The 25,454-nt window shown below is 36.1% G+C and overlaps 6 protein-coding genes across 9 annotated transcripts; 4 read left to right on the top strand and 2 right to left on the bottom strand.

Moving 5' to 3' along the window:
- The first annotated feature begins 2,787 nt into the window (after window positions 1-2,787).
- Window positions 2,788-5,053, top strand: LOC103839750 (AAA-ATPase At1g43910). Its single transcript, XM_009116238.3, has 3 exons — window positions 2,788-3,473; window positions 3,782-4,340; window positions 4,420-5,053. The coding sequence occupies exons 1-3, from the start codon at window positions 3,025-3,027 to the stop codon at window positions 4,816-4,818; spliced, it is 1,407 nt and encodes a 468-aa protein (XP_009114486.1). The 5' UTR covers window positions 2,788-3,024; the 3' UTR covers window positions 4,819-5,053.
- Window positions 5,054-6,239: 1,186 nt separating this feature from the next.
- LOC103839748 (ferredoxin--NADP reductase, root isozyme 1, chloroplastic) lies at window positions 6,240-8,297 on the top strand. Its single transcript, XM_009116237.3, has 4 exons — window positions 6,240-6,513; window positions 6,600-6,653; window positions 6,971-7,306; window positions 7,385-8,297. The coding sequence occupies exons 1-4, from the start codon at window positions 6,487-6,489 to the stop codon at window positions 8,102-8,104; spliced, it is 1,137 nt and encodes a 378-aa protein (XP_009114485.1). The 5' UTR covers window positions 6,240-6,486; the 3' UTR covers window positions 8,105-8,297.
- Window positions 8,298-8,816: 519 nt separating this feature from the next.
- On the top strand, window positions 8,817-11,542 carry LOC103839747. 3 transcript variants are annotated; one of them, XM_018654761.2, is made up of 3 exons: window positions 8,817-9,854; window positions 9,944-9,956; window positions 11,278-11,528. In XM_018654761.2, the coding sequence occupies exon 1, from the start codon at window positions 9,080-9,082 to the stop codon at window positions 9,839-9,841; it is 762 nt and encodes a 253-aa protein (XP_018510277.1). In that variant the 5' UTR covers window positions 8,817-9,079; the 3' UTR covers window positions 9,842-9,854; window positions 9,944-9,956; window positions 11,278-11,528. The 3 variants fall into 3 exon arrangements, with proteins under 3 accessions (XP_018510277.1, XP_009114484.1, XP_009114483.1); XM_009116236.3 differs by lacking the exons at window positions 9,944-9,956; window positions 11,278-11,528 and adding an exon at window positions 10,390-10,451; XM_009116235.3 differs by lacking the exon at window positions 9,944-9,956 and having other exon boundaries at window positions 8,928-9,854; window positions 11,278-11,542.
- LOC103839746 (U3 snoRNP-associated protein-like YAO) lies at window positions 11,287-14,416 on the bottom strand. Its single transcript, XM_033280519.1, has 8 exons — window positions 13,368-14,416; window positions 12,948-13,290; window positions 12,641-12,865; window positions 12,376-12,553; window positions 12,088-12,263; window positions 11,909-11,974; window positions 11,720-11,818; window positions 11,287-11,685 (listed from the first exon to the last, which is right to left on the bottom strand). The coding sequence occupies exons 1-7, from the start codon at window positions 13,760-13,762 to the stop codon at window positions 11,741-11,743; spliced, it is 1,461 nt and encodes a 486-aa protein (XP_033136410.1). The 5' UTR covers window positions 13,763-14,416; the 3' UTR covers window positions 11,287-11,685; window positions 11,720-11,740.
- Window positions 14,417-14,650: 234 nt separating this feature from the next.
- On the top strand, window positions 14,651-20,781 carry LOC103839745 (DNA damage-binding protein 1a). Its single transcript, XM_009116233.3, has 19 exons — window positions 14,651-14,911; window positions 15,175-15,223; window positions 15,425-15,484; window positions 15,580-15,671; window positions 15,799-15,850; window positions 15,986-16,048; window positions 16,156-16,205; window positions 16,390-16,465; window positions 16,829-17,038; window positions 17,154-17,260; window positions 17,362-17,470; window positions 17,620-17,820; window positions 17,908-18,123; window positions 18,242-18,352; window positions 18,454-18,729; window positions 18,805-19,079; window positions 19,153-19,501; window positions 19,571-19,855; window positions 19,954-20,781. Exons 1-19 carry the CDS (start codon window positions 14,808-14,810, stop codon window positions 20,533-20,535), a joined length of 3,267 nt encoding a protein of 1,088 aa, XP_009114481.1. The 5' UTR covers window positions 14,651-14,807; the 3' UTR covers window positions 20,536-20,781.
- LOC103839744 (eukaryotic translation initiation factor 2 subunit beta-like) lies at window positions 20,698-24,600 on the bottom strand. Of its 2 annotated transcripts, none has more exons than XM_009116231.3 (10): window positions 22,964-24,600; window positions 22,619-22,656; window positions 22,380-22,497; window positions 22,243-22,298; window positions 22,081-22,138; window positions 21,886-21,968; window positions 21,654-21,799; window positions 21,423-21,565; window positions 21,173-21,258; window positions 20,698-21,076 (listed from the first exon to the last, which is right to left on the bottom strand). In XM_009116231.3, the coding sequence occupies exons 2-10, from the start codon at window positions 22,649-22,651 to the stop codon at window positions 21,005-21,007; spliced, it is 795 nt and encodes a 264-aa protein (XP_009114479.1). In that variant the 5' UTR covers window positions 22,652-22,656; window positions 22,964-24,600; the 3' UTR covers window positions 20,698-21,004. The 2 variants fall into 2 exon arrangements, with proteins under 2 accessions (XP_009114479.1, XP_033136450.1); XM_033280559.1 differs by having other exon boundaries at window positions 22,084-22,138.
- Window positions 24,601-25,454: the final 854 nt, after the last annotated feature.

Genomic DNA, 25,454 nt, shown 5'->3' with positions numbered 1-25,454 from the left:
TTTGGTCAAAATTCAAAAAAAATTAATAATTAAATTTGGTTCAGTTTTTGGATCAATTTTGGTTTTGAATTTGATACCAAATTTTGTGTTGAAAGCTTTGTAAATTTAGTTTTGTTATTAAATCCAGATATCGATGAAAATGGTGTAGTTTCGATACTGATTTTTCGTATAATTTTGGTTAGAAATAATTGAAAATACAGTTAATCAATCGTTGAACTGTGTCTGTAAGTGAATTGATTTTTTGGATTGGTTCAACCTAAATAACCAAACTATAACTAAAAACCAATAATTTTGGTTCCGTTCGTTTAGTTCGCTTTGGTTTGACACTGCAGGCCTAGTAGCTGATATTGTAAACTGTTTTCAAAAGTTTTAAGTAACTGCTAATTTTAATTCGGTCCATACAGTCACAAGAAAAAGCATTTAGCAATGTGGGTGGTACAAAATTAACTTGTCTCTCTCATCAGTTTCCGTAGGAAATCACGAATTCATCTCGAATCTTCCATTTCCAGAATTAACTTGCTAAAAATGAATAAATAAAAGAAAAAAAAACTTGCTTACCCAATTTTTTTCTTTTTGAAGGAACGATTGTAACAATTTAAGCAAATGAATACAAAGGTTTTGGTTTCCCCATTTTTATTTATATTTTATTTTTGTGTTATAAAATGTGGAAATCAAAGAGCGAAACAGCTGTTGATCAGGACTACATTTTGTCACCAAAAATAATAACAGATCACTTTCATTTGGTAGTCAATATTTCTCTAAAGTAATGTAGCCGATAGGCCTGCGACTTTGGTTAACCAAACCAAGAGACTTTTTGGTTAACCAAAGTTTTCTAGAGGATTAACAAAACAAACCAAATAAAATTTGATTTTTAATTAAGTATTCGAAAATAGGAGTAGGTAAAAAAAAACGAACCCGAAATTTAAACTAAACCGACCCAAAAAAAATTCAAACAAACCAAATTCGCATAAATGGTCATGTTTTATAGTATTTCGGATTTTAGATTTTATCCAAATCTGAACATGTATTTTAAGACCCAAAACATTCAAAAACTCAATAAATCATACCAAACTCAAACTTAATCATAAATAAGTATCCAGAAAATTAATCCTAATTAATACTTAAAATAAATATCCATTAGATGAATTTATATTTTTTTAATTTGGTTAAATATTAAAACTTTTACATTAAGATAATTTTGTTTAAATTTTAATTATAAATAAGTATGATTTTCAAGTTTAAACAATGTTCTTTTATTTTTAAACTTGAAATAGAGTTTTTTAAATTACTAGTTAATTTTAACTTGTTAATTTATGTTTCACTATTTTTATTAACCATTTTTGAACCATGTCATCAAGCATTTCTTAGTGTAAGTTGTTTAAATTTTCCAAATTTGTGAGCTAATATTTGTGTATTTTCAATAACAAACAAGTATTTTGATAACTAAAAACTGGATTAGAACCAAACCTAAATTTAAAACAGATTTAACCGGTTTGAAATATGTTATTATATCTGAACCAAATCTCAACTAAACTCTAAAAATATCTGAATAGACTAAATTTCATACTCACTCTAAAGTACCAAATTCCGATTAAACACCTGAACGGCCATACCTAATTAAAAATAACTATTTTCTGAAAATTTGATTAAAATGATTAAATTTAGGTTTATTTGTTAAATTTGGATATGTTTAAAATAGCTTAATTTTGATATAAACAAAACTAATTTTTTGGTATAACTCAGTATAGTAATAATTGAAAAATAGAACTTGACCCACGATTTAACTTGTGTTCAACGCAAAATCATAAACCACTGGTTTTATAATAAAAACTCATGTATATTTTTCTATGTTTTGTAGTTTACATATATAGTTGAATATATTATTTATAATATAGATGTTTGATAATATTTTTTTTATTTGTACATAATATAATATTATTAATTTTATAAATTGATGAAATTTGATGTAATATAAGAAAATGTTATATCCCTTTAATACATGCGATTTAGTTAATATTCGTACAATATTAATAATGGTCAATATATGAATATCGATTTGGGTAGACAAGCTTCAGAATTGTAATTAATTAATTTAAATTGATTTTAATGTAGTGGCAAAATCTGTAAATAAAATAAATGCAAAAATGAAGTACTTAATATATTGCAAATGCAATGACTAAATTTATAAATAAATAGAAATATTAGAAACAATGTTATCTATGTTTCCAAATATTTCTCATTTATATTGTTATCTATGTTACCAAACCGTATCAAAAGAAATTTCAGTTTTAATAATAGAGATATAGTTAATTGTCAATCCAACTGAATTTAACCGAATTAGTTTTCACGTATACCAAACTATAACTGAAAACCAAAAATTCTTGGTCCGGTTAGCTCGGTGCGGTTTAAATCGCAGGCGTAGTTACTGTCTACTGATATTGCAAGCAGTTTTCAAAACTTAAGTACATGCTAAGAGCAAGATTAATAGGGAGGGTTTTCTTAGGGTGAGGTTCTTAGCGAAATATAAGAACATGTGCATCGGGAGCTTTTAGTAGTTTCTTAGGGGGGAGACCACAAAAACATAAAAATCGGTAACCAAAAGCGCATTTAAGAATCAATGTTTGAGTGATTCTTGTACTGTTTTGCGGGCTCCATGACACGTGGTGGTCCGCGATTGGTTCCAGTTTTTTATTTTTATTTTTTATAAATCAGATAAGACAGAAATTTTTTTTTTTAGAAATCCATTTTGGGTTTGAACGTCACCCTAAGAACTCCCATTAGTCATGTTGTAATGTTCAATTGGTTCTTACAGTCACAACAACAGCATTTCACAAGGTGGTTACAAATTAAAACTAATAAATCAATTTCCATAAGAGGAAAGCACCAACTGTATCTCGAAATGTTCCATTTCTACAATTAGAAACTAGAAAACTTGCTCACCAATTTTTTCCTCTCTTTAAAACACACATCATTTGCTTAATCATCACATCATCTTCATCACCACCTGAAACTGGTTTAACAACAATGGCTTCCACTACTTTCTTCACTCAAAGGATCCCTTCAGTTTCTGAGATCTTCTCAATGTACACATCTCTCTCTGCTTTCACGATCCTCTTCCGAACCATCCTCAACGAGATCATCCCGACCAAAGTCCGTGACTTTATCGTGTCAAGATTCAGAGACTTCTTCTCTTCTTACTTCAATCCGAACTTCACATTCATCATCGAGGAACGGTGCGATTACGTCACGAACCAGACGTTCCGTGCCGCCGAGACTTACTTGCCGACCCTTATCGCCGGAATCTCCACCGGAAGTCTCCTCGTCCGTTCTAGCAACCTCAAGAACCCGTTGGCTAGACCCAAGTTCGGAATCCCAGTAAAAGCCAAGATCTTGGATGACTTCGAAGGGATCCCTCTCGAGTGGACTCTTCTGTCTGAAAGAAACGAGAATCCTCCCCAGAGCCTACCAAAACGGTAACTTTTCTTAATCCCAAAGTTTAAGAATGTCACAAAACAAACCCTAAAGTTTAAGAATGTCACAAAACAAACCCTAAAGTTTAAGAATGTCAGAAAAAGAGACCCTGAAGTTTCGCGATTTTTCATTCACCTGAGTCTAACTAAGTTTTCTATGTCTTTATGTTCTGTAATAAGTTGTAGGATGTTAGGAGAAAACCTTAAAAGTTTTGTGATTAATCATTCACCCAAGTCTAGCTAAGTTTTATCTTCTGTAATAACTCGTTGTTTTCTTACATTAATTTGTAAATATTTGATGGGGGTTTCAGGTACTTTCATTTGACATGTAATAAGGAGTTTAGGGACAAGATCATGTCAGAGTACTTCACATACATTGCAAAATCATCGTTGAAGATACTGACAAGCAGAGACAATCTCAAGATCCATACTTACGATCCAAACGATCATTCATGGGAATCAGCAATCTTCCAACACCACACGACGTTTGAAACCCTAGCAATGGAGCCTGAGGCCAAGAACACTTTGATGCGTGACCTAGACGCTTTCTCCAATGGAAAAGACTTTTTCAAAACCGTGGGACGAGCATGGAAACGCGGTTACCTTCTTTACGGTCCCCCTGGGACAGGGAAGTCATCTCTAGTCGCTGCTATTGCTAACCACATGAACTATAATATCTATGATCTTCAGCTTCAGAGCGTTCAAGACGATGCAATGCTTAGACAGATTCTTACTAGAACCGAGAACCGCTCGATTCTTCTCATTGAAGATCTTGACTGCAGTGGAGCGGATGCTTCTTGTAGAAAAGAGAATAAAGATGAAGGAGAAGATGGTGAGAATCAGGCCAAGAACAAGAAGAAGGATCCTAAGGTTATACATTCACTAATATGCAGAAAGTATCTCTCATTTGTGTGTTCTGGTTCTTGATTTTTTTCTGTGTGGTTTTTAGGTAACTTTGTCTGGTCTGCTAAACTTTGTAGACGGGTTATGGTCAAGCTGTGTAGAGGAACGGATCATAGTCTTCACCACGAACCATAAGGAGAAACTGGATCCAGCATTGCTGAGGCCAGGAAGAATGGATGTTCATATACTCATGGATTACTGTACGCCGAATATTTTCAAGAAGCTCGCTGCAATGTATCTTGATTATATCGAAGAGCATGATCTGTTTGAGCCTATTGAGAAGATGTTCCGTGAGGTGAAAGCAACTCCAGCTGAGGTCATAGAGCAGCTTATGGTGAGCAAGGATCCTGATGTTGCGCTTAAGGGTCTCATGGGGTTTCTTGAAAGCAAGAAGATGATTAGAGAGAGTGAAGAATCTGAACCAAAAGAAGCAGATGAGGAATGAAGTTTGAAGGATCCATGGAAGTAATTTAGTACTAATTATGTAGTTAATAACTAAGAAGTAACTGAAGTTTAGTGACTGATGGATCCATGGAAGCAGTAATTAAGTACCTCAATTGTCACAGTTTCATATTTGGGAATGAGGTTTTAGTAAAAAGGACCTAAGCTATTTTAAGATCTGACTGTAGCTACATATCCCAGTGTCTTCATTCAAGATGCAAATTGGTCTCTTGTCACTAGCTTAGCTGCATCTGTGCAAGTAAAAGAAATTATAGTTTTCAGAATCAACTATGATCAGTAACAAAAACATAATAGACTTTTAGTGAGACCTTTGTTAAAGAACATAATTACAGGAAATAACATCCACAGTATAACTTGTTTGTATAAATATAAGAAAATGAAAGAAATGCTTTCTATGATTAGAACTTTAGTATAATCTCGATAAACTGGATTAGTGTTGATAATGAATGTAACGATTAAAAGAATGACTTCTCAATTTTATGTGCTTATAGACTTTGTTCAGTGTAAGTGTGCCTTTATGTATCGTAAGCCTCTGGTTCAGCCCAGCTTGATTTATTCTATTAGGCTCAACTATTTCGCATAGTTCGGCTGCACGTGCCACACCTAATTCTTTAGACCACATGTCATTGGACAATGAGTCATTATCTGACTGGTTCAACCTTTTCTTAATTCGGTCTTGAATCTTGATTGTTCTCTGTTTTATTAATAGTTCGGTACTCCGAACTCAAAAATATTTTAGAGTTAAATTTAGTGTTAGATTATCCTATATTAATAATTTTCAAGTCTGAGTTAAATTATCCTATATTAAACTCAGTATTTTCAAGTCCAATAACAAAATAATAATTTTCGGAGGATGACAATATATGTTCACAGTGTTTTTTATAACTTTTGCTAAAACGAAAAATAGATGCAAATATGCAATTACTCCCATGCAACTTACTAAGCTCTTTTTCTGTAAAGCTCTCTGAAACTGTAATTTCGAACTTTCAAAATTGGCTTTGGAATTGTAACATACATGAGTTAGTTTTTTTTTTATTTTCCTACGAAAATTGAAATTTGCATAAATTATTATACCGAGATTTTGGTGGGAAAAGGGGACAACCCAGAAGTAAAACCCAAAAAGCAAGTCAAGTGTTTTTCTCTCTTGTACCAATAGTAAAACAATTATTTTTTTGGCATCTAAAAATTATATTTAACCAAGTGAAATAGGATTTGTACAAACATTTAAATCGATAGAGAACACTTTCATTCCAGAATCAGAAGCCGGTAAAAATCGAAACATGATAGATCTAAAAAAAATAAGAGAAGATGAAAAGCTATAGTAAAACAATAATCAATATGTTGACAAAAAAAAACAATAATCAATATTAAAAGAAATTAATAAATTATTATCAAAGCGAAAATTATAAAGAATTAAGCAATAATTAAACAATATTCTGCCTACCGAGATCCACTGTCCCGAGGAGCCAACCAATTGAGAATTTGCAGACAGTGTGGGCTGTTTTGTGTCTTTTCTGGGCCTTGAAAGGATCTTTCTTCACCTCACCCCTTTCACTATTAAACATCTTCTTCTTCTTCTGCTCAACAATCATCCTCTTTCTCGATTTGCGATCAAATTCATAATCCAAATTCTTATTCCTCTCTCATCACCATGGCTCTCTCAACTCCTCTTTCTCAGGTCTTTCTCTTTGTTTTTCATTATAAACTCTTTTACTTCCTTGCATATTTGCTGATTTAACGAAAAAGTTTTGGTTTTGATTTCAGATGTCTGTTGCACTTCCTATTGGAATTGATGGGTCGAGCCGATCTATGATTAAGGTGAACAAAACTTATCTTAACTAATTAATTTTATCGAACCATGTTGTTGTTTCAGATGCTTTAGATGGTCCTGAAATGTTGTTGTCTTTGTGTTTCTTTTTTGTGGGTTTTGTACTAATGTTGACTTTTAGTGAACTGGGTATTGAAAGGTACAGTCTTTAGTAGCAGAAGATAACAAAACTCTGATTTTTTATCTGTTGAGACTTGAAAATTTGAATCCTTTGAGAGGTGTCTAGGAAGTGGAAGGATCTTATTTAAAAAAAAAAATAATCCACCATTAGTGTGTGGTAAGCGTTGACCTTTTGATTCTGTCTCAGGTGCAAAGTGTGAGCTTCACTGAGAAGTCATGTGGTCCTCTTCTGAGATTAGATACAGTATCTAGGAAACTGAGTTTGAAGAAACGGTCCAAAGTATGTATGTCACTTCAGCAGCAAGCAAGCAGATCCAAAGTCTCGGTTACTCCTCTAGAGCTTGAAGAACCCAAAGAGACTCCTTTGAACTTGTACAGGCCCAAGGAGCCTTACACGGCAAAGATAGTTTCTGTTGAGAGAATCGTTGGTCCACAAGCACCTGGAGAGACTTGCCACATTGTGATTGATCATGATGGGAAGGTTCCTTATTGGGAAGGACAGAGCTATGGAGTGATCCCTCCTGTAAGTACTGTCTTGTGTTTCTTTTGTTTGCTAAGCTTCTGTTTGCTTATAAATGCATTGCTGTTTTGCTTTCCGTAGGGTGAGAATCCTAAGAAACCAGGCGCTCCTCACAATGTTCGCCTTTATTCTATTGCATCAACGAGATATGGTGATTCTTTTGATGGCAAGACGGCTAGCTTATGCGTTCGCCGAGCTCAGTACTATGATCCAGAGACTGGAAAGGAAGATCCTTCCAAAGCTGGTGTGTGTAGTAACTTCTTGTGCAATGCTAAACCTGGAGATAAGGTCCAAATCACAGGTCCATCTGGAAAGGTAATGCTTTTGCCTGAAGAAGATCCAAAAGCTACTCACATAATGATTGCTACGGGAACCGGAGTAGCTCCATTCAGAGGGTACTTGCGCCGTATGTTCATGGAGGACGTTCCTACATTCAAGTTTGATGGACTCGCGTGGCTCTTCCTCGGTGTGGCTAACTCAGACAGTCTTCTCTACGATGAAGAGTTCTCAAGCTACCTCAAGGACTATCCTGAGAACTTCAGGTATGATAAAGCGCTGAGCAGAGAAGAGAAGAACAAGAAAGGAGGGAAGATGTATGTGCAGGACAAGATTGAGGAGTATAGTGATGAGATCTTCAAGCTTTTGGACAATGGAGCTCATATTTACTTTTGTGGGCTTAAAGGAATGATGCCTGGGATTCAGGATACGCTCAAGAGAGTTGCGGAAGAGAGAGGTGAAAGCTGGGAGCAGAAGCTTACTCAGCTTAGGAAGAACAAGCAATGGCATGTTGAAGTGTATTGAGTCGTGTAATTGTTTTCTACATTTCTGCAAATGAATAAATCTTGTGGTGATCCATTTTGTATGGATGTTAAGACTTTAAGATAGCGTCACTTTGTATCTGTGACTTGGATTGTACTGTTATTCATCAGATGATTTGTGTTTGGAACGTTGAGTTGTTGCTACGTGGCTTGGTTAAGATTCACATACGATTTAAGATTTGGTAACGTAATAAAAATTTGGTTTGTATTCGGTTCGGTTTGACAAACATTTGGTTTGGTTTCAGTTTTGTGCAACAATTAAAAAAAGATAATTTTTTTAATTAAATCCAAAATCTGGATGTTTGGGTTTAGAATTAATTTTAAATTCAAATAGATTTTATAATTTTATCTAATATACATTTTTGATCCATATTTATTTATTTATATTCATTAATGATATTTTAGATTTAAATATATTAATCAAAATAAATATAAGATTAAATATTTGAGATAGTTATTTATATTTATTAGTAATTGAGTCTTTGTAATGGTTTTTTTTTTTGGCTCTAGTTGATATCACACAAAATCCCATTCGGTGAAAACGCAGGGGTTGAATGCGGTTCTGCAACAATTCAGACACGGGATTACTCGGTTTGATTTTACCAAAATCGAACAAAAGTATAACGGGTGAACCATAAATCAAATCGACCGAACCGAACATTTACCAAAAAGTCGGGTTTAGTTCAGATGGAATCCAACCAAGAAACATAATGCTATCTTGGAGCTTGTTTATGACAAGAGTGCCCTTGCTATCACACTCGTCTCCTAACGTTTGTTAATGACAAAAATACCCTCCCTTTCAGGTAAAATTACAGTCTCGTGACATCATTCTTTAACCCAAACGACGACGTCGTACTCTGAGCTCCTCTTTCACAGTCGAAGTCAAAACCCTAAATCCTCCCTACTGCTCAAACACCATTTCACACGAAAGCTCTCGAGAGTGAATCACAAACTCACCATGATTCGAATCACAAGACCAAAACCAATCATCGAATCACTGACCTACAACCTCATCCAGAGATGCTCCGCCGGCGGAACCCCCAAAGGAAAAGCCAAGCTGAAAACAGGCCAACCCCTGAAGCGTAACAAGCTCTCCACCAAGAAAGGCGGCGGCGGCAAAACCCCCGCCGCATCCGGAGACGGAGAGGAAGCCGTCAAAGGCAAAGGACGAATCTCCGACGAAAAGCAAAAGCTCTACGAGCAATGCCTAAACGCTCCCTGTCCCGTTCGCTCCCTAACCCCCAAAGAGGCCGAGCGCGAGGCCCAGCGCGAGAAGCTAGGCCTGATCAGCAAGGACAAGCAGCGCGACATGGAGATTCAGAAGAAAGGAGGAGCCGCCGCGATGGGGATCAACACCGACGAGCCGATGCGGATCGGGACCGCGGGATTGGATTACGTCTCGCTGGGGATCTTTAGCGCCGAGGAGCTGGTGAAGTACAAGGTGACGGCGGAGGACGGGGAGAGGCTCGCGAAGGAGAACAGTAAGGTGCTGATGAGGGAGCATAGAGAGAGGAGGGCGGCGGAGACTGTGCTGCTGAATATGAAGAAGGCGGCGATCGAGGCGTTGCCGGAGAAGCTGAAGATGGCGGCGTTGGAGCCTGATTTGACGCCGTTTCCGGCGAATCGAGGTATGGCTACGCTTACGCCGCCGATTGAAGGGTATCTTGAGAAGGTTATGGACGCGGCTAAGAAGAGCTCGAGTAAAGAGAAGTTGAGATGATTCGTTTTTAAAGGTTAGAGCTTTTCTTCTTATGGTATCACTCATGATTTACGATTTTGATGTTCAGTGGTTCAGTAACACCTGGCTTTTACTTTGTTGTAGGCTTGTAGCAAATGTATCGTTTTTTCTCCGGCTTTTGCTATTCAGACGAGCTTTGATTGTTTGTTTTCTCGAACAAATGTAACCAATTTCAGGATTTAGGATTGATGATTAGTAGTTCACCGAGGTTATAGATTTCGTTAACAAGCCATCTTTGTTCTTGTTTTTTGCTTTGGAGTTTGGAGTTGAGCTTTAGCCGTTTGTTTAGGATTGATGGTTAGTTGCTCTTGTTTTTGCTTTGGAGATGAGCTTTAAACGTGTGTTTAGGATTTGATGGTTATTAGTATTGATGAAAGCTGGCATCTTGGGTGTACTTCTCTGTAGAATATGTATAAAAAGGTTATAGATTTTGTCAATTGGCCATTTTTGCTCTTGTGTTTGCTTTGGAGATGAGCCTTAACCGTTTGTTTATGGTTTGTGGTTATTAGTATTGATATCTGATGTTAAAGCTGGCGTCTTGGTGTACTGTGTTGTGGAAATTGTATAAAAAGGGATGAAGATTTTCTGAATATGCCATATTTTCTCTTTCTTTTTGCTTTGGAGATGAGGTTAACTGTTTGTTAGGATTGATGGTTTATAGTATTGATATCTGATGTTAAAGCTGGCGTCTTGGGTGTACTTTGTAGTACAAAATGTTTTAAAAGGTTGAAGATTATGTGAATATGCCATCTTTGCTCTTTTTTGTTTTGCTTTGGAGATGAGCTTTAACCGATTGTTTAGGATTGATGGTTAATAGTATGTTGATATCTGATGTTAAATATGGCACCTTGGGTGTACAATGTTGTAGAAAATGTATAAAAAAGGTTAGAGATTATGTGAATGTGCCAATGCCATCTTTGCTCTGGTTTTTGCGTTGGAGATGAGCTTTGACCGTTTGTTTAGGCTTGATGATTAGTAGTACTGAGATCTGATGTTAATGCTGGCGTCTTGGCCCTTGGGTGTACTTTGTTGTAGAAAATGTATAAGAAGGGTTTGAGATTTTGTCAAAATGCCATCATTGCTCTTGTTTTTGCTTTGGAGATGAGCTTTACGATTTTTGCTTAGTTGTATTGATATCTGATGTCAAAGCTTTCGTGGGTGTACTCTTTTTTAGAAAACGTATATTATTGCCCTGTGTGCTTCTTCTCTCCATATAGACTTTTAGTCTTATGCAAGTGATCGTTATTTAATCTTTTTTTCTTTGCTTTATATGTTCTTGTTTAGTTATATTATCAATTTACAATGTTTGCATTTTTCTTGTTTGTTTCAAGTCCTCTCCTTGCGATACTCTACGTATGTTTGGATATTTGTTCAGAGTTTTCCTAATCAATTCCCTGCTGTTTTTTTTTGTCATCCAGTTGATTCTATATTCAGAATGGAACAGAACCGAGACTGAGAGACATTTGAGAAGTGCTATTGACAGAAACTTAAGAAACTGTTTCTAGAGTTCTCAAGCTTAAAGATAGAGTATTCGTTCATGCAGCTTGTTTTTTTTTTCTTACTTTTTGCGAACGCCACTTTCATCAGCTGTCTGGCTCTCGATAAAGATTTTCTTAAAGCTGTGTTCGGACCGTAATAAATCTTCAAGTCTTTTGTATCTCTGGTTTTATTTTTACCCGACTTTGATTCATCAGAACCTCAAAAAACGTAAAAAATCTCTCTTTATTGTATAAAGAGCAATGGGTACAACAAAACAAAACATACAAAAAGGGAGTAAAAACTACAAGAGCTTAAAAGACTTGTAGGTCTTTACATAACTTCAAGATTAAACCAACCGGTTGTAGCAAGTAAAAAATGTAAGTAACAACCCTTCCGAAATTCTTATGACAGCCTCAAGGGATGTATAGCGACGCCGTTCTGCGCAGACTTTAAGCATCCCCATCTTCCAAATCTCGTTTCCTGCCATATCAACACACAACGGTTTCAGATTAGCATTCAAACACAAAACAAAGAACAAAGAAAGATGGAAGATAAGAGAGGATCAAATACCTGTCCAGCACCGGCGATCAGAAACTTGCCGGATTTTGCAAAAGCCATAGAATTCACATATCCAGACTGTAAGATGATATTAAAAGGCAAAGTGAGATTATTACTTGAAGAAGTGAAATGCTTTTCGATTTGCACTAGAATCAATACAACACATAAAACATAAGGAAATAAATTTTTACCAGAGGAAGCTTGAATAAAGGTCGAAGGGCAGTTGCTTCAACAGCCATCAAATGCACAAAACCATTACCAGCTCCAGATGCAGCAAGATCACTACCTCTACAAACAGCAACTGAACTGACCCAAGAACTTGCTGTGCATGAGTTATTATACTCCACATTATCATGATCACCATTTTCTGTTTTAAGAAAATATTAAAAGAGTTGAGACCTTTCAGAGCATCAGAAGCGGCAATGAAACAAAACAAAATGTTAAGAACTGCATCAGGGATGAGACGAAAAGGAACTCACCATTAATGGTAACGGAATGTTCATTTTTAAGGAGAAATATCGGTTTCTTTTTCAACATTCCCCAGAGTGCAACAGTTCCGTTATCCGAACCAGACAGGTACTCAGTATCACTGATGAAGCAGCAGCTCTCAAGAGACGATGCAGGTGCACGGTACATCATACGAGCTTGCTCAGGCATCTATTATGTTATAACAACGACTTAGAAACTCATATGATGATTGCTCCCCCCAATATTGTTCACATGGAAGATTCAGAGCCTACTCACCTTGTGTAATTGCATGGTTCTGTCTCTTCCAACCGAAATTGCACGCTCCTTTCTTAGCGCATCGATGGCTAGGACATCATCCTGGTGTCCAAAACTGTCCTGTACAAAAGCTTTATCTTCTACATTCCACGCCTTGACACTACGATCAAACGAACCGGAATAGAGCTCCGTAGACCCGTTTCTGAAACATAGACACGAAACTGTATTCCTGTGACCTGGAAAGGCCTGTGGAAACATGATTATAAGAAGCTGAGAGAGTAAGACAACCACCACAAAACAAAAAAAAACGGGATCTTATCATTATTACCTGGACATGTTCTCTGGTCCGCACGTCCCATACATGAATATGACGATCAACTCCTCCAGTAGCCAAGTAACGACCGTCCGAGCTAACAGCTAAAGCAAGAGTCGCCCTGCTGTGTTTCTTATTCCGAGGCTCCCTCACTTTCATCCCATGAGACTTCAAAATCTCATCACTTGGCCATTTGTAAATCTCCTTTTCCCCAGAGGATACATCCCAGTGGAGGATAGTACCGTCTTTCGAAGCTGAGAAGCCTCTAGCGTCGTCATCAGACAGAGCAACGGACACAACAGAATGTCTGTGCTTGACTATAACACTAAACCCATCGCTACTAAGCGGCTCCTGAACCCTGACTCATTACAAAAAGGCTTAAACTTTATTACTAAAACAAATTTAAACAAAAAGATCACTGCTTTGATTCATTACCTCGATGCAATGGCTCTTCGAACCCTACCAGTTTCCTCCTGCTGCTTCTTCATCAAAGTCTTGACAATATCATCATCGTCGTCTTCATCATCATCATCGTCATCACGTTCTTCACGCTCTCTCTGCCTAGCTTCTCTAGTTCGTTTAAGCAACGCTTCCGCTAATCTCTTCCGTTTTTCTCCCGCCGTCTCATCGGCAAACTCGTCCTCATCCTCCGCTTCTCTCTTATCTTCCGCAAAGCCGTTCTCTTCGGCGTCGGATTCAATAGACTCGATGTCTTCGTCATCGTAACTGACTTTCCTGCGTTTCCTCGTCTCTTGCTCGAAGAATGGATCCCTGTCATTCGAACCCTTTTTACCGCCTCTCTTGATGCTTCCACCTTTCGGGTACTTCATCCTTCCCTCAGCTAAAGCAGGAGAGCTCAACGAGGGTTTAAGGTTTAGCTTCAGGGTTTAGCGGCGACGGCGGAGCAGAACAAAACACTTTTGGTCGGAAAGTTGACAGCTTTGAAATCTTTCAACTTCGCTATTACAAAACCTAGGTCTTCTTTTGGAATCGGGTCGTACCGGACAGACACGGCCCATTAACTAGCTACTCCATCTTGAGCCCATTATACAAGTTCGCTTTATTGTAGGCTACGGAAACTTGGGCCTTTAATTACAATTTCTTTTTGAGCTGAAGACTAACCGGAAACCATCCTATAACCGGAGAATCGTTGTAAGTTTGGTGCTTAATCCGGTTTATAAAGTTTTGGTATTTATTTCTCAAGTTTGTACTACATGAAACCGAAATAGTATATGATCAATCTAATAATTTTTTTGTTTGTTTTAAGTTCTTTTTTAAAAATAATAATAATATAACTATTGGGTTATTTATGTATTTTATTGAATTTAAAAATCTTTGAAAAAACTTAGTATTTATTGTTTCATGTTTGAATTTTTTTTATTAAAAATCGTGTATTATTAGTCATATGATTTTAAAATAATATGTGATATATTTACTCATATTTATTATTGAATTTGATTTCACAAGAAACTTTATGGAAACATAAAAACCTAAATCTCAAGAAAAACCTCCAAAATTTACAGATACTACTTAAATTTCACACGTTAAATTTGAAAACTAGTAAACTTGTCTTAAACAATTAAAATTTTAAAAATTACGAATAACATCTCTAATATATTATACCATAACTCCATATTATATACCAAAACTAACCGAACCGAGCCATACATCTAATGTATACCGAACCGGCCGTCACTGTCGACGGGGTGTTGTTTCTTCTTGGTTCTTCGCTTTTCGCCTCTTTCTCATTGTTTCTCTCTCTTTCTTCTCCGTTAAAATCCCCAAACCTCGTCTTAGAGAAATCCAGAAGCTTCTCCCGAATCAGAGGCGGGAAAGCCCTCGCGTAGTAGACAGTGAATCCATAAGAAGAAGAAGATGAGCTCATGGAACTACGTCGTCACGGCTCACAAGCCCACCAGTGTCACTCACTCGTGCGTCGGAAACTTCACCAGTCCCCAAGAGCTCAACCTCATCGTCGCGTATGAACTCTCCTCCTTCCTCTCTTTCTCATCAATTTAGGTTCCCCTTTTGGTATAGAAGCTGTTAATTTTTGAGGTTTAGGGTTTTCAAAGGAAGCTCAGATTCAGTCACTGCTCGATTTCTCATTATTGTTATGAAGTCTTAACTAACTTAAATCTTGAAGCGGGCTCACTAATAAACATAAAGATTGTGCCTTTTTGGATATGGAGGGTTGCTAGCACTTTCCTTAATTTGTTTGACAGAGGTGTTGATCTGGTTGCAGGAAATGTACTCGAATTGAGATCCATTTGCTCACCCCACAAGGCCTTCAGGTACTACTTACATCTCTCTCTCTCTCTCTTCTCTCAGCCTTATATTGGTTACCGTTCCATTAACAAGGAGAAGTTGCTATCTTGTTTTTCATTTTAGTCTTTAAAGTAAAATATTGGTTACCGTTCCAATTTAAAACTCTTTGTTGCCATCCTTTGTTTTGTTAGTAATATAACTTTCTGCTGGATGTGCTTAACTTGCAGCCTATGCTGGATGTTCCTATATATGGAAGGATTGCTACTTTGGAGTTGTTCAGGCCCCATGTGAGTATATATATATACGACTCTTATCGTGTTCTTTTATCATGGTCTTATTAGTAAGTTACAGTGTTGATAGTATTTTCTACCACTCTTTGCAGGGCGAAACACAAGACTTTTTGTTCATCGTAACTGAGAGACACAAATTCTGTGTTCTTCAGTGGGATGCTGAATCCTCTGAGCTTGTCACAAGGTAGGCTTTCCAAATTTTCAGCATCCAGTTGTGTTACTTGTCTTTTATTTTATGATCGTGCTTGCTCTAACTAGTTGATGTTATCAATAATCAATCCTGCTGAATATGATGTGTTGACATTTTTCAGAGCAATGGGGGATGTTTCCGATCGTATAGGCCGACCAACAGACAATGGTCAGGTAATGAATGATGTCTCGTTGCACTGTGAATTTCAGAGTGCTGAAATCCTCTACTTTCCTTCATTAAACAACATGTGTTGTCATTAAGGATTGGTTGGCATTTAGCTTACTACTGTTTTGAACCTTTTCTTGTAGATTGGCATAATAGATCCAGATTGTAGATTAATTGGACTCCACCTGTATGACGGCTTGTTCAAGGTATATACTTATCTTACATAGATGTGTGCTCGTTTACTGAATTATATATAATCTCTTACTTATACCATATATGATGATTCGTTCTATTTCTTTGGTTTTTCTTTTAGGTTATACCATTTGACAATAAGGGACAGCTCAAGGAAGCTTTTAATATCAGGTACTGTTTTACTCAGTTAGCATATTGCATTCTAACGTCACCTTTGTGTGTCTCCTAGTGGTCCTTTGTTTCCATGCGTCAGATAGTTTCGAAAATCCTTAATAGACTCTGTCCTCTTGACTCTTTACGGTATCGTTATTCTGTGGACATTTTTGATATATGGAGCGTGGTGCCTAAATTTCAGGCTGGAGGAGTTGCAGGTTCTGGATATCAAGTTCCTGTTTGGATGTGCAAAGCCCACAATTGCAGTACTTTATCAGGTGTGGAAATATCTTAACATGACTGTGCTATGGAATAATCTCTGTACATGCATTTAAAACCAAACCTTGTTCTTTGTTTTCAAGTCTTACTAGATTTCAATGTAGAAAGAACACTTGTGCAGTTGGTTAATATATATACTGTTGGTAGTTGATGGAGTTTAAGAAAAGTAACTCTACTCTATTTATTTAAGTGGTAGCTGCTTAAAGATCTTTTCTTTCTCTATGTTTTTTTGTTACTTAGTCCTATTTATTGATGTAATCTGATTTGTGTGATGCAGTTTAGAATTTTCTCCGGTGGGACTAACTTTTTTTTTTTTTTGAATTAAACAACCCCGGTGGACTAACTAATGTTTGTTTTCACAGGACAACAAAGATGCTCGTCATGTTAAAACATATGAAGTCTCTCTAAAAGATAAGGACTTTGTCGAGGGTCCATGGTCACAGAACAATCTCGACAATGGTGCTGACTTACTGATTCCCGTACCACCACCTCTCTGTGGCGTCCTTATTATTGGTGAAGAAACAATTGTCTATTGTAGTGCTAATGCATTCAAAGCAATACCAATACGACCTGTAAGTTCTTTCATGTAATCTCACCTGGTTTTGTAAATAGTTGTTTGATATTTCTTTGAGTACCCCTCTTACTATTATCTGAGTTTGTTATGTGACCTTCCATTTTCGTCTCCAGTCCATCACTAAAGCATATGGAAGAGTTGATGTTGATGGCTCTAGGTATCTTCTTGGTGACCATGCTGGACTGGTTCACCTGCTTGTTATAACACACGAGAAAGAAAAGTAAGTGTACTAACTGCTACATCTTTCTATATTCTAAACAATTTAAAGCTCTTCTGAATTTATTTACTTTATGCATATACTGCTTTTATTTGTATCTGAAGGGTCACTGGCCTAAAAATTGAGCTCCTGGGTGAAACATCCATTGCATCCACTATATCATACCTTGACAATGCCGTTGTCTTTGTCGGCTCAAGCTATGGCGATTCTCAGGTGTGTTAGAAATAATTATGGTCTGAACTCTTTTTGCTTAATTTGTTCATGTAGAATGTAAAAGAAAGAATTGACGTTTCTTTTCTCTGGTTTCTAGAAAAATTAAAATAACTATCTGAGTGTTTCCCTGTTTGATTTTCCACTTGCAGCTAGTAAAGCTAAATCTACATCCTGATGCGAAAGGCTCATATGTAGAAGTCTTGGAGAGGTATACCAACCTGGGGCCTATTGTCGACTTCTGTGTGGTCGACCTCGAGAGGCAAGGGCAAGGTCAGGTTGTAACTTGTTCTGGGGCATTTAAGGATGGTTCCCTCCGCATAGTTCGCAATGGCATAGGAATCAATGAACAGGTTTGATTTATATCACGAAATCTCAATGTCTTGTATGTTCTTTTTTTTCTTATCTAGTTTCTACCTTAAAACTCCGCTGTATTGCAGGCGTCTGTGGAACTTGAAGGCATCAAGGGAATGTGGTCGTTGAAATCTTCAGTTGATGAAGCCTTCGACACATTCCTCGTGGTTAGCTTTATCAGTGAAACTCGCATATTAGCCATGAACCTTGAAGATGAACTGGAAGAAACTGAGATTGAGGGCTTCTTGTCCCAACTCCAGACTTTATTTTGCCATGATGCTGTGTACAATCAGCTTGTACAGGCAAGTTTTTTTCCTAGTGCTTTAGGACAATCAATGTATTTGATAGCTGTTAAAACACTTCTCTGGTCTTTCCTCTCTATTCATGAGCTTGAATAAACTGCTGTCTCCTCTTGATCAGGTTACCTCAAATTCTGTTAGACTAGTCAGCTCTACAACTAGAGAATTGCGGGATGAGTGGCATGCCCCAGCTGGATTCACTGTTAATGTTGCAACCGCAAATGCCAGCCAGGTTTGTCTGTTCATCCTAGGTTTGATTTAACAGCTTGTTTCATTGTGTCTAGCCATTTTCGAATGAGCATTTTTAAATGGATGCTTTGATTTGCGTGGTAGGTTCTTCTGGCGACTGGAGGTGGGCATTTGGTTTATCTAGAAATTGGAGATGGGAAATTGACAGAAGTGCAACATACTGTTCTTGAGTACGAGGTTTCTTGCCTTGACATCAACCCCATTGGCGACAATCCTAACTACAGTCAGCTAGCTTCGGTTGGGATGTGGACAGATATAAGCGTCAGGATTTTTTCCCTGCCAGAACTGACTCTTATTACAAAAGAGCAACTAGGAGGAGAGATCATTCCCCGTTCTGTTCTTCTCTGTTCGTTCGAAGGGGTATGATTCCATTGAACATTACTTCAGAACCGAGTGAAGTTTAGTGGTAGAATTTAACACATTGTTATGTTGCAGATATCTTACTTGCTCTGTGCTCTTGGAGATGGTCATCTTTTGAACTTCCAGTTGGACACAACTACTGGTCAATTGAAAGACAGAAAGAAAGTATCACTTGGGACTCAGCCTATAACTCTTCGTACGTTTTCATCTAAAAGCGCCACACACGTCTTCGCTGCATCAGATAGACCAACTGTAATCTATAGCAGCAACAAGAAGCTGTTATACAGCAATGTCAATCTTAAAGAAGTTAGTTATATGTGTCCTTTCAACTCTGCTGCTTTTCCCGACAGGTAAACTAAAAATCCTTTCATTTCTGCTGTTCGGTTTCAAATTAATGAGTTGGTTCTCTCTTGTGAACAATAGTTTGGCGATTGCCAGAGAAGGTGAACTCACGATTGGAACCATTGATGATATTCAGAAGCTTCACATACGCACTATTCCTCTGGGAGAGCATGCTCGTCGAATCTGCCATCAGGAACAGACACGTACATTTGGTATCTGCAGTTTGGGAAACCAGACAAATGCTGAAGAATCTGAAATGCATTTTGTTCGTCTGTTAGACGACCAATCTTTCGAGTTTATGTCAACCTATCCCTTGGATGCGTTTGAATACGCTTGCTCCATACTAAGCTGCTCCTTCACCGACGACAAGAATGTCTATTACTGTGTTGGAACCGCATATGTTTTACCGGAAGAAAACGAACCAACCAAGGTATCATCTTTCTTCGAGACATCGTCACTCTCAAGTCAAAAAGTTATAACTTGTTTTTTGTGCATGCAGGGAAGGATATTGGTATTTATAGTAGAGGATGCGAAACTGCAACTTATCGCTGAGAAAGAAACCAAAGGAGCTGTGTACTCTCTCAATGCCTTTAATGGAAAACTTCTCGCTGCTATCAATCAGAAGATTCAGTTATACAAGTGGATGCTGCGTGATGATGGCACTCGTGAATTGCAGTCTGAATGTGGACATCACGGACACATTCTAGCTCTCTATGTTCAGACCCGTGGAGACTTTATCGTTGTTGGTGATCTCATGAAATCGATCTCCTTGCTTATCTATAAGGTACATTAACTTAGTTGTATATCGAATCTGTGCTCAAAAACAGTAGCTTTGGATGTCTAATTCTTGAGCTTTTTTTTCTGTTGTTGTTTGTTTTAAAGCACGAGGAAGGTGCAATTGAGGAACGAGCTCGGGACTACAATGCTAACTGGATGTCTGCTGTTGAGATACTCGATGATGATACCTACCTTGGCGCTGAGAACAATTTCAATCTGTTAACGGTGAAGAAGAACAGTGAAGGTGCTACTGATGAAGAACGAGGGAGGTTAGAAGTAGTTGGGGAGTACCACCTCGGGGAATTCGTTAACAGATTCTGCCATGGATCGCTCGTGATGAGGCTGCCTGATTCAGAGATCGGTCAGATCCCAACTGTTATTTTCGGTACAGTCAATGGAATGATTGGAGTGATTGCTTCACTGCCTCAAGAACAGTATGCTTTCCTGGAGAAGTTGCAGTCTAGTTTGAGGAAAGTGATCAAAGGAGTAGGGGGACTGAGCCACGAGCAGTGGAGATCGTTTAATAACGAGAAGAGAACCGTGGAGGCGAGGAACTTCTTGGATGGGGACTTGATCGAATCGTTTCTGGATCTGAGTAGGAACAAGATGGAGGAGATATCTAAATCCATGAATGTTCAGGTGGAAGAATTGTGTAAGAGAGTTGAAGAGCTCACTAGGCTTCACTAAAGCCCTCATCAAAATCAATGCCATAAGCTATGTTTTTCCCTTCCTTTTTAAAACTTATGTTGAGTTGAAAGTCTTTTGTCATTAACAGCTTTTGAAGTTTGATCGAGTTGTTGTCTTCGTGATGATAACTTTGCTCAAGTGTTGTCTGTCTTTGTCAAACCAACTCTTTTTCAAGTCTTTTGGATTGAAAAAAAACGTGAATCACTTTGTCAAACTTTATGAAAATAAACCTTATGTTATCATTTTCTTGAACATTTTATCAATTGCATGCGTTTTTTTTTTTTGATGTGTTTGTAATTTGGTTTATATTCATTATAGTTATTGTAATAAAATGTGATAATTAGACTCAGCAAAAAGACAAGACAAGTGTGTGACAGATACTTATTAGAAAGTTAGAAGGAAAAAAAAAACATCACGGCTCCATAGACTGCTCTTTATTCTTTAGAGGTTAAAAACCTCTTTGGTATCATCAAGTCTTCCTTTTACCAACGAGTGCAACATAACCAGCTTTGATCTGTTCCACAGATCGTTCTGATCCACACTGCCAAAACGGAAACATATATTACTCATTCACTTGCTCAGATATGACATCAAAGATGATGCAATAAAAGTAAAGTCTTCAAATGAGCTTTTTTACCTGTTCACATCTCATAAAGAAGAGACGATTCTCCTTTGTAAGATTTGTGTCTGGGCTCTTGCAACCATGGCAAATGACATAGTTATCTACAAATGAAGAGGAATATCACTTAAAATTCTGGGCACAACCGAATGAAATAATTATTAAGATCTATACTAAAATGTTTATAGTTCCTAAAATCTTAGGTCCAGTCCCTGAAATCTTACAGCACAGTTCAAAACCGATCTTGAGATTAGGAAGAGTTACTTACTGACATATTTTCGCAGATTCGCTTCAAAGCTCTTGGGTGCAAACCTCCCTTTAACAACCAACCTTTGCTGGCCATCAAGTGAGCCACTAGTACCCAACTCAGAAAGCAAGAACGCCATAACATGATCTGGTTGTCGATGCATCCTGAATAAAAAACATGCCATATACATAAACATAAACATCAAGAACTGATATACGATATAGTGAGTTTGAAGAGAATGTTTGTTCATACGTTTTGCAAAGGTCCATAAAGTTGACAAAGACCGTCTTCTTTGTCCCCTCACGAAGAACTTGAGGAGGCCTCATAACTGTACGACGCCTATTTCCAGTTAGGTCCGGATTGTTTTCACGCAGAATGTTGAAGACCCTACCAAGCATCTGAAAAAAACATACAGCTCCAGTTATAAGAAAATAAAACAAGCAATAAGAATCTTGAAAACAAAAGCTATCTGTGATGTGCTCACCTCTTCATATAGGTACAATCTATCACTTCCCTCCCAAGGATAACGATTCTCCTGCTGGATTACTCCTTTCTCTTCCTCATGGCCTGCAAGATATTGTATGTAAGATTCAAACTGGATACATAAAAGTAAGCATGAACTAATATTCTATTAATATATAATAATTAGCACAAAATATATATATGTGGAGTTTCAAACCACCATCCGAATCTTCTACGGCTTCAACACTTTCTTCATTCAGTGAGCTGGAATCAACCTAACCATCAAATAAAAACCAATATAAGGTGAATCATTATAATCAAGATACAAGTTTGAATAAATATAAGAGAAGCTTAGTACTAAACATTTATAAACACTCACTGGCTTCTTGCTATTTTTCATTCCACTAACTGCGCTTTCAAGACCATCATTAACTCCTGCAAAATAAATGAGACAAAGCATTTAAGTAAAACATAAATAGAGTGTTGAAGGGAAACAAAGTTCTTCATCGATTATACCTGCAGGCATTGGATCATCAGCTTTCTCCATCTGCAATTCTGGTGATGAGCTCTCAGCATGATCCTGAAGAACAACTTTCTTCTTCTTTTTCTTTTTGGTTGGGTCAAAGGGTGCAAGCTGATGTAAAAGAGATTTCCGTACACATCATAATTAGATAACACATGCAGCATGAAAGAAGGAAACCAAAATCTATACATTTGTGTATTCATTGTAGACAAAGAAACAAATAACGACTTACTTCTTGTTGCATCTCGTTAATTTCATCAGCCATGATTACTGCCAAGAAAAGGATTAAAATAAAAAATCAAATATTATAGTGAAGGGGATGCACATCAGAAACAAAAAAGATGGCAAGTCCCACGATAACGTAGAAACCAAATATTAACCTCCCAAAATCATAAACTACAACCAATATTTTTACTAAAAAAAAAAAAAAAAACTACAGCCAATATTCCAAAAATAGGGTTATATTCCGACTGGTCTATATGAGAAACTCTAACAAGGTATTAGCACGGGAACGTTTATATATATCTCTTTATTTCAGGAAGCATGGACTCAGATCTTCGAGAAGAGAACGACCTACCGCACAAGGGAAGCAGTGCACGACGCTGATAAATGAAGACGGTGAAGCTTCTTGATTTTTGTTGGGATTACACAGCCCATGTCCAACTCTTTATTATCCGATTAGTACGATATTGTCCACTTTGCGCTTAATTGGCAAGCCCGCATGGATTTACTTTTGGCTTCCATCCCAAAAGGCCTCGTACTATTAGAGTTGGACATCTCTTTATATATTAGACACTCTTTGTCTAATTCTTCAATGTGGGACTTAGTTTGTTATATCACATTCTCCCATTCAAACTAAGGATCACATTCATCTCGTGTCCCACAACTGACTTTCAGGATCTTCTGACTCGATATCTGCTACACACCTCTCATTCCTAACTCATAGGATACCCATTCATCACTCATTCATCATTCAAAGGGTATTTCGGTCTTTCTTGCAGATTTCTCGTCAACTGTGCTCTGATACCAATTGTTGGGATTACACAGCCCATGTCCAACTCTTTATTATCCGATTAGTACGATATTGTCCACTTTGGGCTTAATTGGCAAGCCCGCATGGATTTACTTTTGGCTTCCATCCCAAAAGGCCTCGTACTATTAGAGTTGGACATCTCTTTATATATTAGACACTCTTTGTCTAATTCTTCAATGTGGGACTTAGTTTGTTATATCACAATTTTTTGTTGTAGTTGGTTGCGTTGTTCAACCCTAATTTTTTGGCTTTATATATTTTAGTAAAAATCCTAATTCATCTATGCTATACATGCTATTTATCTTAATCACTAGGTGATTTTCCCGTGCTCATGCACGGACATAAATATTTATAAAATAAATATAATATAATAATAAATTGATATTTATTTTTAATTTTTAATTAATTTATAATTTATATGTATAATTTATATTAATTATAGCATATTACTTTAATTAAATATTTATCTAATTAGTTTTGTTGTTTTTACAATCAATTTAGTTGTCATTTGGACATATTGGATTCTGTCTATTTATTTGAATTTAATTATAATATTTATTTTTTTGTAAATATATTAATTTTGATTAATTTTATTATTTGCATTTTAGGTTGGTTGCATAAGTATATTTTATTAAGATTATGTATAATTTAAGATATATTGTGATTATAATGAAATAAAAAATAAACTAAAATGTCTGATTCCAAATTTTATAAATTAATATAATGATAATATTCTAAAGTCTCATGCATATAAATAAATTTTACAAAAGATCTAAATTGTAACAGTGAGTTAATATTTTATTTATCATTTGTTAATATATTTTAAGTCATCATATAATTTAAATTTATAAAATAAATAAATTATTATTATATAAACAAAATAAATAATTTATTATTATAAATTATACATTCTCATTGTAGTTACATCTATGATTTTATATATAAGTTGGGTTAGTTGCTAATAAATTATACATCTATATTATTACAGTTGAAGTACACATTGAGATTGTTTGGCAATATAGATAGTAGTTAAAAAAAATAGTATTATTTGGATACATGGATAGCAGTAAGTTATGAAAAAAAATAATGGGCTTATGCTACTAAAACAATTTGAAGTCCATTACATTATATTGAAAAGTAATGAGTCTATGTTACTTGATATATATATTCAAATCAAAATAATAATTTAAAATTGATTATATCAAAAATTCATTTAAAAATATACATATATTCAAAATTTGATTTTTACTAACATATTTTCCAATAACTATTATAAAAATGTGTTCAATATATATAAGAAAAATAAAATACAAAGCTCAATTTCAAACACCAACTTAAATTATGGTTTTTATATTTCACATTAAATTTTAAAATATAATATATGTGATTATTTATATGATTGTATAAAATATTATTAATTATAAGAAAAATTATTTGATGGTACGTATAAAATACGATTAATTATATGATAACACATATTTTGTAACCTATGATGACACATATAGGATATATATAATATTGATTAGGGGTGGGCATTCGGGTTCGTTTTCGGGACTTTTTGGAATTTCGTGTTTAGTTCAGATATTTGAGGATTTGGTTCGGATTTGAATAACCAATTTAAATAGGTTTAGTTTAAATATTTGGATAGAGGATTATAATAGTGATTAGGGGTGGGCGTTCGGGTTCGTTTTCGGGTCTTTTTGGGATTTCGTGTTCATTTCAGATCTTTGATGATTTGGTTCGGATTTGGATAATCAATTTAAATAGGTTTGGTTTAAATATTTGGATAGAGAATTAATAATTATTTAAGTATTTTTGGAATTTTGAGTATATTTTAACTATTTAAGATATTTACGTTTGATTATTTGTATATATTTTCAAGCATTTAAGCAAACTTAAAAGTATCATATATATTCTGGATGTTTTTATATATATAAAATCTAAAAATAATTAATATATAAGTATATAAATCTATTTTCGATACCCAAAATACTTCGGTTCGGATCGGATTAGATTTCAGTTCTTCAAATACCAA

This window comes from Brassica rapa, chromosome A09 (assembly GCF_000309985.2).
Source record: "Brassica rapa cultivar Chiifu-401-42 chromosome A09, CAAS_Brap_v3.01, whole genome shotgun sequence".
NCBI lineage: Eukaryota > Viridiplantae > Streptophyta > Magnoliopsida > Brassicales > Brassicaceae > Brassica > Brassica rapa.
The sequence above is the reverse complement of the archived record's forward strand: the minus strand, read 5'-3'. Positions and strand labels throughout refer to the sequence as shown.